The sequence below is a fragment of the Hypomesus transpacificus genome, unplaced genomic scaffold (assembly GCF_021917145.1).
Source record: "Hypomesus transpacificus isolate Combined female unplaced genomic scaffold, fHypTra1 scaffold_438, whole genome shotgun sequence".
NCBI classification, from domain to species: Eukaryota; Metazoa; Chordata; class Actinopteri; order Osmeriformes; family Osmeridae; genus Hypomesus; species Hypomesus transpacificus.
In genome coordinates, this window is record NW_025813955.1 from 7,900 (window position 1) to 22,813 (window position 14,914).

At 46.7% G+C, this 14,914-nt stretch overlaps 1 protein-coding gene across 1 annotated transcript in view; it reads right to left on the reverse strand.

Moving 5' to 3' along the window:
- Positions 1-6,477: 6,477 nt before the first annotated feature.
- The window catches only part of si:dkey-246i14.3 (ephrin A4), a 42,120-nt gene continuing 33,683 nt past the window's right edge, over positions 6,478-14,914 (reverse strand). Inside the window, 2 exon segments of the mRNA XM_047016958.1 lie at positions 6,478-6,762; positions 7,111-7,137. Coding sequence (XP_046872914.1) covers positions 6,602-6,762; positions 7,111-7,137 — 188 coding nt within the window. The 3' untranslated portion in view covers positions 6,478-6,601.

A 14,914-nucleotide genomic window follows, 5' to 3' on the forward strand; every position in this document is an offset into this window, starting at 1 on the left:
CTGTCATAAAGTGGACCAGTGCGACACCCAGCACAGGAACCAGCGCTACCTCCACAGTTAACGATGGGGCCTGTGAACACACTGTTCAGTGTTGTGCCATGTAAAACTGGGCCTAATATGCAAGTACTACAATAGGCTATCTTAAATTAATTATAATCCCCGCTTCCTCCCTCCTCTGTGGCCTCTAGAGGTAAGAGTGTAAACCTCTGGACCTGTAGTAGGCTAGAAAGGTCAAGTTGATTAGTTTATTGATACATTTACTCAAACTAACACACGTTTCCTGTTTCCTAAACCTCATTTCCTATGCTTAGAGGGTCAGGTTTTATTTATTGAAGAGGTTGTTTTGTGACAAAACAGATAATACATATAATTTGCATCCTCCGAGCATCCTCCTCCGCATCATGAGTAGATGCAGTTCTGTCATGTGACCTCAAGAGCGCGTTCTTCTCATGTTTTCCACAGCCTCGTGATTACAATAAATTACCTTTTCTGTTTTCAGGGATGATTGAATCTCGGTTTATCGATCTCCTTCTCCGCGCCTGGAGATTAGTCAACGCTGCGGCTGTGTGGATCAATACCGGCCGATCTAATAAGGCGGGTCGCTTACGAGGCCGCCCCGGGCCTCACAGACTGTTACACCTCCAATTACCATCTCCTCCCTCGGTGTCTCACTGCCCTCAACTTGTCTGGTTACGCTGTTGAAGCATGCTGGAATTATTATTAATAACAACAATAAGGAAAGCAATAAGAGAAGCTTTATAATCATAGCAAAAGTAATGGTGTGTTTGAATGGTAGAATCAATAAGAAATTGCCTCGAATACGATGTGAATTCTGTTTAAGTTCCAGTTCTATTTTATCAGATGCCTGTAAACCCATGTCAGCGTTGTGAAATGGATGTAGGCCTACCTATATTTCTGACAGAAGGTGATAGAGACCTTTACCATTTCTATTCAGGAAAAGTTGATGGGTCTTTGAGAACATAGTGTCCTTCTTTCTCTCCATCTCTCTGCCCCCTCCCCGATTTATTTTCCATTTTCTCCCCCATCAATATTTTCTTACAAGCATCTCTCTATTTTTCACCTTAGTCCATCTTCAATCGCTAGTGTGATAATATTGGGCTCAGCTTGACGTTAGACCACGCGCAAGGTGTGGAAACATCTGACAGATCCTGATTTCGGAGTGAACTACCATTAAACATGTCCTGATGTAAGGCTGCTTTAGCAAATTATGGTGTATTTAAAATCTTGGATGTGTCCAATCCAATTCTGGACTGGCTCCAGCAGAGTAAAACGAGACGGTGACGGCATGAGACAGCAATTTAGCTGCGTGTCTTGGTAGAGATACCGCAGAGAGTGCGTGAATCTTCTCTCACTTGTCAGACATTATCTGGAGAGGAAAGGGTCCTTTGAGTCTATGCAAATGACCCATCTGCATGTCAAGTCAACCAACCATAACAAGGGGAATAGGATGTTCAGTATCAAAGTGTCATACATTAAAAGTGGATGAGAGAGGAAAAAGGAGGGAGAAAAGGAAAGGAGGGTGAGTGTTTGGTGTGACCGAGTGAGCTGCTTTGTGTCTAGACTTGGTTTTCCTCACATGAAGGCAGACTCATAAATGTTACAGGTTCGTCACAGTTGTGAGTTCACATCATAACGGCCAGACCCCCTGCTCGTACCTGGGCGCATGCGGTGGTTTTAGAAACGCCTTTCAAACAAGACATCAGTAGGTTCACTCAGAGCAAATGTACCATGGAAACACGTTCTTACTAAACCTGATGAGAGTTCACAGGGAATTCTGCGTGACTGCTGTTGGAAGATTTGTCTTGTAGTCTCGGTGTTCAAACATAAAAATAGATTTAAAATGTATTACTTTCAGTGTCCTACGGACGTCCTATAGTCATGTATTTACATATATTTTCTTGAGCAGACTTCACGATCATAAGGTCCTGGGTAACTCTGTAGTCTCTCTTGGTTGGTATCTAGATTAATCAAAAGTATAATTATATGACACTGACTCAGTAAAAAACTGAACTGATACACATTTATTTTATATATATTATATACATTTATATATTTGCTTTATACATAATGTCTAGTCCTTGTCTAATGCTAACCTTGTCTGATAAAAAAACGACTGCAGGTTGTTTGTATAGGATAAAATAATATCTGGTCTGAAAACTTGGCCAGTGATCTAATAGTATCCACTTAATTGACCAAACCAAAACAAGAACAAATATTCTATATTGTATAGACATATAAACAAAAGAAAACAGCAGTTATTTATAAGTATAGCAGTATTGTGAAAATTTAGAAATTGATCAATATAGATACTTCGGTCCACTCATGTCAAACACCAAATCCCAGTCCTATTTACAGGGTAAACATGAAGCTTATTTTACGAATAGTGAAATAGATTAAAAGAAAACTCTTTTTTTTAAATTAACACAGACATCAATAAGTTTCCCACCCTTGCAGATTTTTGCATCTTGTGGGAAGTGCTTCCAAATTACGAGAAAACAGCACGTTCTAAAAAGCTTTCTCACAATTTCCCCTTTCACCACCTAAACTTCCCTTCTCTCTCGTAAACCTTGCTTGCAGAATACAGGAAACGTTAAATTGGCCACTGTTTTCAGACAGAGAGAATATCTGCATGTCTTGACAAATACATGGGTGTCAACAAGGTGCTTCATGAATTCAAGGAAGGTCAGAGTTAACGTGGCTCAGCCTGAAAACGTCCTCCTTTGTAGAGGTGGCCAGGGACACTGAAGTAAAGATGTACTATTATAAAGTATTATAAGGCCCAAACAGCTCCAGAGATCTGGCCTCTAGTCATTTGGGATGGTAAACAGCATGAAGGCTGGTAAGTCAGTGTGGAGAAGAACAGAAAGGAATCCAGTGGGGATGTTTATTGCCTGTCGCTTAAAGGGGCTAATACAGAAAGGATAGCAACCTTCTGGGTTGTTGTGTTCTCGTAAATATGATTACATTACATATATGAAATTGTGTACATTTGTTCATTTTTATTACCCGTCTCCAGTGTTGAAGGACAAGAAGGATCTTTGTTGTAAATGTTTATGATAACATTGAGTTATGTATGGACTGTTGAATTCTTTAAACAATGTTCAATTTATTTTATTTGAGCAATCTTCAGCTAAATCTGTATAAAGTAGATTTTTCAATGATCCATGTATTTCTTTTTGAGCAAGAAGTCAGAAAATACGTTTATATTGAAATCTGTGAAGAGAGGAAGCCATTGTTTTGTACAGTCATCCACTAATAGGATGGTAGTGGACTAGTGTGTCAACACAGGCTCAGTATGCTATGTCCTAATGTTACAAGTTAATGTAAATGTTAGTTATGTATGGTTGTGCTAATACTGTACTGGTGATGATGTCTGTGGTATAATGGAGCGTATGTGATATCCCTGTCTTAGTCGGGCGAGAATTGATCAAATATAAACTCTGCTCAATATTCTGATGGGTTTTTCCTGTTACGATGTCCTCTTAAATCTCAAGGTCACTTCTAGTCCCAAGTCCTAACATCACCATAACCCTGTGAAGGTGTACATGATGAGTCTCTGTTCCACAAATAACACAGTTTGTGTACTGAATGCATTTGGACTGATTTACATGAAGGTTTATGAATCATGATAGGTTGAGAAAAAAATAAACACTTTCTCACCACCGGCATTTTGCAATCATTTATTTAGCCTCGTTTTGTAAAAAAAAAAGAAAGACTGCAAGTCTCTTCACAGAAGATGGAATATTCTTCACTAAAATGTGAAAACAAAACAGGAACAAATTAACAAATATATATATATTTTTTTAACACAAAAGATTTTCTATAAATTGACTGTAATACCAGATCGACACAAGATTCTAAACCCTAGTTCCCACCTGACTTGAGATCATAACAGTAAACATTACTGAATAAATCTGCTTCAAATTTATAGATTTAAAACCAAGATTGAAGCACATTGCTAGTTTCTTAAGTGCTAACAGGCACATATCCTCTCCCTATAAAAACAAAAAAAACTATTTTTGTATTGGGCGACACAAAACAACAAATAATTAAAATGGGGAAAATCTACCTTTACACAATGGTAAAAATGTTCTAAATTAGGTTGAGTTTGAAATTACTTTAGATTTAGGGAAAACAATTATAAATCTGCATTCTTTCCAGATTGTTCATGATATAACTATAAGCTATTCATTGTTATTTAATCATTTCATATTTAAAATGAAAAACTGTGTACGTTTTCATAAAAATGACTATTAATCAAGTGAAAAATGTACACAATATCCGTCCTAAATTAAACATTTGCATTGATGAAGTATTTGAATTAATTGAGGTAATTTTGCTTGAATTAAATGCAAATTTCCTGCAATGATATTCAAACTTTTTGTCACAGTAACACATTAATTGTGACAAATAAAAATAAAACTAAGTAAACCTAGGACTCCATCTAGGCATGAACAAGTCTCAAATCATTTACAATCAAGTACAAAATATACTGTATTTGACTTAATTATTACTCTAACCATTTTGGGGGGAAATAACAGAAAAGAGCTGCTAACTTGTGTTCAGGCCCCTTACACAAAACCTAAACTGACTTCGGCCATTTTTCCAGTTTTTATATAAAACTAATTACACATAGTTCTCAGCACACCCGCTACAAGCCCCCTGTCATTAGAGCAGGCCTCCCCAGGCTGGTGCTCTGCAGTAAATACCTGCACAGCGGGTTAGTCAAGAGCATCAACCAATCATCCTCGTCCGTGTGGAGCACGCTCAGTGGGGCGAGGCGAGGCTCAGCGCATGCGCCCCACATCCCCCTCTCTCAGGCTGTGACCTGGATGGAGAAACAGCAGGAGGCTGGGGAAGCTGTACCCCAGACCAGCAGGAAGCTGGGGGAAGCTGTACCCCAGACCAGCAGGAAGCTGGGGCAGCTGTACCCCAGACCAGAAGGAAGCTGGGGCAGCTGTACCCCAGACCAGCAGGAAGCTGGGGCAGCTGTACCCCAGACCAGCAGGAAGCTGGGGCAGCTGTACCCCAGACCAGCAGGAAGCTGGGGCAGCTGTACCCCAGACCAGCAGGAAGCTGGGGCAGCTGTACCCCAGACCAGCAGGAAGCTGTACCCCAGACCAGCAGGAAGCTGGGGCAGCTGTACCCCAGACCAAGTCAAAACTCCAGTTTAATCCAAGTAGGGGGCGCATGTGTTCGATTTAATCCAGACTACTCCAGATTATTCCCAGATGTCCTATCCTTCTCACCAGGCAAGACAGCAGCCAGATTCAGAGATCGTCTCGAGTTCAAAGTTTGACCACCGTAGGAGTGTTTGTGATTGGACCCGTTTTGGATGCAAATCAGTCAGACGAGAGCAGACGCTGTGTGTGAAGTCCATGTTGTCGTGTTGACATGCAGCCCAAGGCCTCAGCCAGCCCAGGGCCACGTCAACACGTCAAGCTTCGTCGCTCCACTTTGGCTCAGTGCTTATGTTTAGAAGGGAGAGAGGGAGGGGAGGAGGACTGGTGGAGAGAGGTTGATGGTGAAGAGAATAGGTGTGAAATGAGGAATGAGAGCTTTGATGGTAGATTAGTGCTAGAGTGTTTCGGGGGGGGAGGGGGGGGGGGGAGCGGGGGCTCTGATCAGGAACGAGGGATGGAAGAGAGGCGGAGGAGTGAATGGACACAGGAAAAAAAGAGGGGGAGAGAAGAAAGAAGAAAGATTAGTGCCACTCCAGAAAAGGACAGCGAAAATGTACTCAACTGTGTTTCTACACGTGTGTCCTTGCAATGTGTGTGTGTGTCTCAGCAATGTGTGTGTGTGTGTCTGTGTGTGTGCATATGTACATATCATAAGAACAAATACCTTTGCCCTTAAAGTGTTGATCCAATTAGGAGTTTTAAATGGACATGAGATGTGATGTAGATAACAGTGCATTTCAAACAATGGAGACACTGTTGAGGTAATGAGGTAATGATTCAGGCCAGGACTCTGCCCAATGTATGTATCCATGAATCCCGTCTTTAATGACCATGGCATAAAAATTATATAAAACCTAATTCCATTTCCAGTTCAATTTCCTGCCTGATTAAAAGTTTGAGAGGGAATCGTTTCATGAATAGCGAATCATCAAATCATTCTGTGACTTAATAATCACCGAGACTCGAATCAGTGTCAGATTTAAGATAAGAATCAATGGACCAGTACAGAGCGTGATGACTGGGATTTTGGCCAAGCAGCTTCTGATTCCCTGTGGTAGCAAGTTGCTGTCTAGACCCCATCCCCAGCTGGTGTGTGGTGTGTGTGTGTGTGGACCTCAGCAGGCTGGTGTGTGTGTGTGTGTGTGGACCTCAGCAGGCTGGTGTGTGTGTGTGTGGACCTCAGCAGGCTGGTGTGTGTGTGTGTGTGTGTGTGGACCTCAGCAGGCTGGTGTGTGTGTGTGTGTGTGGACCTCAGCAGGCTGGTGTGTGTGTGGACCTCAGCAGGCTGGTGTGTGTGTGTGTGGACCTCAGCAGGCTGGTGTGTGTGTGTGTGTGTGTGTGTGAGGGATGGACCTCAGCCTGCTAGGAGATGTGAGGCGACAGGTTCTGAAGCAGTGCTACGTGTAGGAAACACGAGAGACAGTAATGAGGTCAGCGCAGAACAGAGGCCCCTCAGAACAGAGGCCCCTTAGAACAGACAGCAAGAGGAAGAGGGGGAGGAGGAGGAAGAGAGGAGCTGGCCTCAGAGAGCCCACTCGGCTGCGAGAGGCTGGGGTACCTGAGAGAGAGAGAGAGAGAGAGAGAGAGAGAGAGAGAGAGAGAGAGAGACAGAGAGAGAGAGACAGAGAGACCGAGAGAGAGACAGAGAGACCGAGAGAGAGAGAGAGAGAGAGACAGAGAGAGAGAGACCGAGAGAGACAGAGAGAGAGAGAGACAGAGAGAGAGACAGAGAGAGAGAGACAGAGAGACCGAGAGAGAGGAGACATAGTCCGGAATTAGAATCAGAATCCGGGCAGGACAACCATTTTTATTGACACACACACTCTCTCAGACATACACACACTTGCAGACAGACAGACAAAGCCACATAAGGCAGACGCACACGGACACCAAAGCTGCATCGTACCTTGCTCTTGCTTGGAGCCCTCTGTTGCTGAGAGAGAGAGAGAGAGAGAGAGAGAGAGAGAGAGAGAGCGAGAGAGAGCGAGAAAAGAGGGGGAAAAAGGAGACGTTAGGCTTTTTTCCGTTTTTCCCCAAACAACATCAGCACTGCAGAACCCCTCAGAAAACAGACAAATGACCAGAGGAAGGTATTTACCATTTCTCACAGCCATGTGCCATGAAAAATGACTACTGACTGCACAACCCTAAAATATGTCCCCGATGCAAATTCTCTTAAAGGTCGAATGCAAAAAAAGCAGAAAATGTGTGGCGAGAGGAAGATAATGTAAAGTAAAGGATAAAGAGGAGGAACAGGGAGAGAGATTAGAAGGAGAGGGGGAAAAATAGTTACACCGGAGAACAGACGACAAAAGTCAGGACGACAGAGCGAAACGGAGAAGAGGACAGGAGAACGAAAGCAGACAAAGTGGAAGAACAAGAGCAGAAATCTGAGAGGAAAGAAAGGATTAAAAAAAAGGTCAGAGAGAGAGAGGGGGGGGCAATGTTTGTGTCTGGGTGTCACTCTCTCAGAGGGGGGCTGACTAAAAGGAAATAATGGAGGTAGAGAGATGGGGTGATGAAGGAGGGGCACGGGGGTTATGGAGAGGTGGGGCGGGAGGGCCAAAGATGCAAAGGAGCCCAGGCTGTTAAAGTACTGTACAAAGGATGGAGGGAGGAGGTATTCAGGGAGGGAGGGAGGGAGGATGGGAGAGGCCAGCGAGACAGTGTGGGATGGAGAGAGCTGAAGTAGGGATGACACTGCAGAATTGCGACAGTTACTCAGTTGAAGCTTTTCTTGAGACCAAACACCCCGAACTGTATTTCCAGCAGACTGTCAGCTGATTGAACTATCGTAGAGGGCTCTCTGCAGTAAGTGTGTGTATGAGCTCGCGGAATCGACCCAGTCTGTGGCCTTGAGCCTCTCGGAGAAACACACACACACACACACACACACAGGTATTGATCTCCTCTGGAATACTAGCACTGATCTTCAAACCACAGTGATTGACTGAGATTAGCTGAGGGGAAATGGACCAATTCAAACTCATGTGAACTGCAAGTCTCTGACAGTGACTCAAACAGACCGGACCAGACCAGGATAATGAAGGCATCTGTCTGCTGAGCAGCCGAACCACCAGGGTCAGGGGTCGGAGGTCAGGGTTACAACCACCACAATGCTCCGAGTTCTGCTAAAATAACATCCATCCAAGAGTTAACGAAGCGCTAAATAGCATGCTGTGTCCAGGCCTCTAAGATGGTATGTGTATGTGTGTGTGTGTGTTGAAAAACAACAAGAATAGAAAATAACAAGCAAAATTGTTTCTCTTTCTAAAAACTGAATCCTGGTGGAAAATGATTAAAAACGAACGTACACGCTTATGTCCCATCCATCATAATCTAGAATTGAATTCCAAAATGCTAAGAAGTTGCAGAAGTACGTTGATTCAACTCTCCTTTCATGTCCTAATTGAACGGATAAAACAGAACCCAAATAAGCCAGCGAGAAAAGGTGTTTTATCAGGTAATTCACTGAACACAACTAAACATACCACACTATTTACATCAAAGCCAGCAAACAAAAACAAGCCCCCCCAATTTTTTTTTTTCATATATTTTTTTTTTTTATGAATTAATTTAAACAATTCTAAATTCTGATCTTGAGAGTTCACAGACTGCAGGTCAAAACAGTTGAATGTAATCATTGCATCATGCTACAGCTGTGCGTGTAAACACTGCCGTTTCAGCTGCTGTTAACGTAGAATGACACCTACAGTAACAAACATGCATCATGTAGTGTATTATACTGCAAACCCAGTCTTGAGTTTAAATAACTACAGTTTTGATATTTCTTCTCAGCATTTCGACGGAGAACAGCATTTTTGTGTTTGGGGGTTTTGGAAGTTGGCTAGTCTGGTTTCCGTGTGTGAAGCTTGCTGGTTTGTTGACGTGCTGTTGTTGTTTTTGGTCATGACAAGCTTTGCCACAAAATGGCCACCGAGGTGGCACGTGTCTCAGCACAGCCCTGCAGTGCAGAGAGACTGGGTGAGTGTGTGTGTGTGTCCTTCTGTGCGTGTCTGTGTGTGCACATGCATGTGTCTGTGTGTGCACATGCATGTGTGTGTGTGTGTCTGGACGACAGAAACCCCACTGCAGACACACATCCTTCCCCGCGCCGCCATTTCACACTCGGCAGTAAACTGGAAACGAAAAGGAAATCGCTGAGGGAAAAAAAAGCGACGGGAAAAAACCCTCAACTAATTACGGCGAAAAAGGTATTTACGATGATGAAGTTAGACTTTCGAAGCCGAGTTCGTAATCTTAGAGAGAAGTAGGCTACACTAGCCGTTTGTGAGTGTGTGTGCGCGCAGGAGTGTGCGCAGAATGAGTACAAAAGGTATTAACTGGAGTGTGTATGAATGTGTGTGCAAGGGGGGGGGGGTAAAAGTTGAGAAAAAGAATGAAAGAAGTAGAAAAAAGGCGAGAGGTAGAGAGGTAACGCAGCCTGAAATGACTGCAATGGACTGCTCACAACGGGAGCAAAAACTAACATGGAAGCAAAGAAAAAGAGGGACTCAATTAGAGACAGAGAGAGAGGGAGGGGGAGAGAGAGAGAGGGAGAGAGAGAGAGAGAGAGAGAGAGAGAGGGAGAGAGACAGAGAGAGAGGGAGGGAGAGAGAGAGAGAGAGAGAGAGAGAGAGAGAGAGAGAGAGAGAGGGAGGGAGAGAGGGAGAGACAGACAGAGAGGGAGGGGGAGAGAGAGAGAGAGAGAGAGAGAGAGAGAGAGAGGGAGAGGGAGAGGGAGAGAGAGAGAGAGAGAGAGAAGAGAGAGAGAGAGAGGAGAGAGAGAGAGAGAGAGAGAGAGAGAGAGAGAGAGAGAGAGGGAGAGAGAGAGAAAGACAGAGGTAGCGAGAGAGGTAGAGAGAAAGAGAGAAGGAGGGAGGGAGAGAGAGAGAGAGAGAGAGAGAGAGAGAGAGAGAGGGAGGGAGTAGTCAGTCTATTCTAGCTCCTCACAGTGAGAGGATGGGAAGGAGGAACGGATGAACAGGGGACACGAAGAAGAAGAGTGAAATGAATCTTGGGAGGAGGTTCCCGACAGAGGGTGGTGGATGTGTGAAGGGAGGGGGCGGAGGAGGAACCCAAGCCAGGGCTGCAGGAAGAAGTGTGGGGAGCTGTTTGAACGTGACACCCGTCTGTCTGCCGATGCACATTTGGATGGAGTGTCATTGCTGATGCATCGCTGTTGAAGTGGTGTCAGTCAGACCCGGGGGGGGGGGGGGGGGTCGTCGTGACGGCAGGATGGCCACAGACGTGCTGCTCTATTCCAGTCATTAACACTCGCTAGAAAGTAGGATGTCAAGAGAAACAACCGAACCATCAATCACATTTCCCGTTAACTACCTTAACCGTACCTTGCGCAACGTGAAAACAATGTCCTTCCTGTCTGGTGTCACGAGAATCAATGCCCTACCTGACCAGAGTCACGAGGAATCAATGCCCTACCTGAACAGTGCCGTGAGAAACACTTTCCTAGCTGTCCTGTTCTGGTTCCTCTGCCCTCCGTGGTGGTTTGGGTTAATTTAAGTTGGACAAACACACTGTCACACTGGAGACAAGACAGTGGGAGTGCTGCGTTCTGGACGACCTTGCTACAAAGACAACGTTCCTGACGGACTCTCTGTCACTGATGTCCTACAAGCAACCCTGTGTGGCTCCGTGTGTGTGTGTGTGTACCCCAACTACATTTATTTACGCTGTTGTTTGGGCGGTAGAGGAAGAGAACTGGGATGGAGAGAGAGACTGTGGAGAGACTGTGGAGATGGAGAGAGAGACTGTGGAGAGACTGTGGAGAGACTGTGGAGATGGAGAGAGGAGACTGTGGAGAGACTGTGGAGATGGAGAGAGAGACTGTGGAGAGACTGTGGAGATGGAGAGAGAGACTGTGGAGAGGACTGTGGAGAGACTGTGGAGATGGAGAGAGAGACTGTGGAGAGACTGTGGAGATGGAGAGAGAGACTGTGGAGAGACTGTGGAGATGGAGAGAGAGACTGTGGAGAGACTGTGGAGATGGAGAGAGAGACTGTGGAGAGACTGTGGAGATGGAGAGAGAGACTGTGGAGAGACTGTGGAGATGGAGAGAGAGACTGTGGAGAGACTGTGGAGATGGAGAGAGAGACTGTGGAGATGGAGACTGTGGAGAGACTGTGGAGATGGAGAGAGAGACTGTGGAGAGACTGTGGAGATGGAGAGAGAGACTGTGGAGATGGAGAGAGAGACTGTGGAGAGACTGTGGAGATGGAGAGAGAGACTGTGGAGAGACTGTGGAGATGGAGAGAGAGACTGTGGAGAGACTGTGGAGATGGAGAGAGAGACTGTGGAGAGACTGTGGAGAGACTGTGGAGATGGAGAGAGAGACTGTGGAGAGACTGTGGAGATGAAGAGAGAGACTGTGGAGAGACTGTGGAGATGGAGAGAGAGAGACTGTGGAGAGACTGTGGAGATGGAGAGAGAGACTGTGGAGAGACTGTGGAGATGGAGAGAGAGACTGTGGAGAGACTGTGGAGATGGAGAGAGAGACTGTGGAGAGACTGTGGAGATGGTGAGAGAGACTGTGGAGAGACTGTGGAGATGGAGAGAGAGACTGTGGAGAGACTGTGGAGATGGAGAGAGAGACTGTGGAGAGACTGTGGAGATGGAGAGAGAGACTGTGGAGAGACTGTGGAGATGGAGAGAGAGACTGTGGAGAGACTGTGGAGATGGAGAGAGAGACTGTGGAGAGACTGTGGAGATGGAGAGAGAGACTGAGGAGATGGAGAGAGAGACTGTGGAGATGGAGACTGTGGAGATGGAGAGAGAGACTGTGGAGATGGAGAGAGAGGACCTGTGGAGAGAGAGACTGTGGAGATGGAGAGAGAGACTGTGGAGAGAGAGACTGTGGAGATGGAGAGAGAGACTGTGGAGATGGAGAGAGAGACTGTGGAGAGAGAGACTGTGGAGATGGAGAGAGAGACTGTGGAGATGGAGAGAGAGACTGTGGAGATGGAGAGAGAGACTGTGGAGAGACTGTGGAGATGGAGAGAGAGACTGTGGAGAGACTGTGGAGATGGAGAGAGAGACTGTGGAGAGACTGTGGAGATGGAGAGAGAGACTGTGGAGATGGAGAGATAGACTGTGGAGAGACTGTGGAGATGGAGAGAGAGACTGTGGAGAGACTGTGGAGATGGAGAGAGAGACTGTGGAGATGGAGAGAGAGACTGTGGAGAGACTGTGGAGATGGAGAGAGAGACTGTGGAGAGACTGTGGAGATGGAGAGAGAGACTGTGGAGAGACTGTGGAGATGGAGAGAGAGACTGTGGAGATGGAGAGAGACTGTGGAGAGACTGTGGAGATGGAGAGAGAGACTGTGGAGATGGAGAGAGAGACTGTGGAGAGACTGTGGAGATGGAGAGAGAGGACTGTGGAGAGACTGTGGAGATGGAGAGAGAGACTGTGGAGATGGAGAGAGAGACTGTGGAGATGGAGAGAGAGAGACTGTGGAGATGGAGAGAGAGACTGTGGAGAGACTGTGGAGATGGAGAGAGAGACTGTGGAGAGACTGTGGAGATGGAGAGAGAGACTGTGGAGAGACTGTGGAGATGGAGAGAGAGACTGTGGAGAGACTGTGGAGATGGAGAGAGAGACTGTGGAGAGACTGTGGAGATGGAGAGAGAGACTGTGGAGAGACTGTGGAGATGGTGAGAGAGACTGTGGAGAGACTGTGGAGATGGAGAGAGAGACTGTGGAGAGACTGTGGAGATGGAGAGAGAGACTGTGGAGAGACTGTGGAGATGGAGAGAGAGACTGTGGAGAGACTGTGGAGATGGAGAGAGAGACTGTGGAGAGGACTGTGGAGATGGAGAGAGAGACTGTGGAGATGGAGAGAGAGACTGTGGAGATGGAGAGAGAGACTGTGGAGAGACTGTGGAGATGGAGAGAGAGACTGTGGAGAGACTGTGGAGATGGAGAGAGAGACTGTGGAGATGGAGAGAGAGACTGTGGAGAGAGAGACTGTGGAGATGGAGAGAGAGACTGTGGAGATGGAGAGAGAGACTGTGGAGAGAGAGACTGTGGAGATGGAGAGAGAGACTGTGGAGAGAGAGACTGTGGAGATGGAGAGAGAGACTGTGGAGATGGAGAGAGAGACTGTGGAGAGAGAGACTGTGGAGATGGAGAGAGAGACTGTGGAGAGAGAGACTGTGGAGATGGAGAGAGAGACTGTGGAGATGGAGAGAGAGACTGTGGAGAGACTGTGGAGATGGAGAGAGAGTCTGTGGAGAGACTGTGGAGATGGAGAGAGAGACTGTGGAGAGACTGTGGAGATGGAGAGAGAGACTGTGGAGAGACTGTGGAGATGGAGAGAGAGACTGTGGAGAGACTGTGGAGATGGAGAGAGAGACTGTGGAGAGGACTGTGGAGATGGAGAGAGAGACTGTGGAGAGACTGTGGAGATGGAGAGAGAGACTGTGGAGAGACTGTGGAGATGGAGAGAGAGACTGTGGAGATGGAGAGAGAGACTGTGGAGATGGAGAGAGAGAGACTGTGGAGATGGAGAGAGAGACTGTGGAGAGACTGTGGAGATGGAGAGAGAGACTGTGGAGAGACTGTGGAGATGGAGAGAGAGACTGTGGAGAGACTGTGGAGATGGAGAGAGAGACTGTGGAGAGACTGTGGAGATGGAGAGAGAGACTGTGGAGAGACTGTGGAGATGGAGAGAGAGACTGTGGAGAGACTGTGGAGATGGAGAGAGAGACTGTGGAGAGACTGTGGAGATGGAGAGAGAGACTGAGGAGATGGAGAGAGAGACTGTGGAGATGGAGACTGTGGAGATGGAGAGAGAGACTGTGGAGATGGAGAGAGAGACTGTGGAGAGAGAGACTGTGGAGATGGAGAGAGAGACTGTGGAGAGAGAGACTGTGGAGATGGAGAGAGAGACTGTGGAGATGGAGAGAGAGACTGTGGAGAGAGAGACTGTGGAGATGGAGAGAGAGACTGTGGAGATGGAGAGAGAGACTGTGGAGATGGAGAGAGAGACTGTGGAGAGACTGTGGAGATGGAGAGAGAGACTGTGGAGATGGAGAGAGAGACTGTGGAGAGAGAGACTGTGGAGATGGAGAGAGAGACTGTGGAGATGGAGAGAGAGACTGTGGAGATGGAGAGAGAGACTGTGGAGAGACTGTGGAGATGGAGAGAGAGACTGTGGAGAGACTGTGGAGATGGAGAGAGAGACTGTGGAGAGACTGTGGAGATGGAGAGAGAGACTGTGGAGATGGAGAGATAGACTGTGGAGAGACTGTGGAGATGGAGAGAGAGACTGTGGAGAGACTGTGGAGATGGAGAGAGAGACTGTGGAGATGGAGAGAGAGACTGTGGAGAGACTGTGGAGATGGAGAGAGAGACTGTGGAGAGACTGTGGAGATGGAGAGAGAGACTGTGGAGAGACTGTGGAGATGGAGAGAGAGACTGTGGAGATGGAGAGAGACTGTGGAGAGACTGTGGAGATGGAGAGAGAGACTGTGGAGATGGAGAGAGAGACTGTGGAGAGACTGTGGAGATGGAGAGAGAGACTGTGGAGAGACTGTGGAGATGGAGAGAGAGACTGTGGAGATGGAGAGAGAGACTGTGGAGATGGAGAGAGAGAGAGAGACTGTGGAGATGGAGAGAGAGACTGTGGAGAGACTGTGGAGATGGAGAGAGAGACTGTGGAGAGACTGTGGAGATGGAGAGAGAGACTG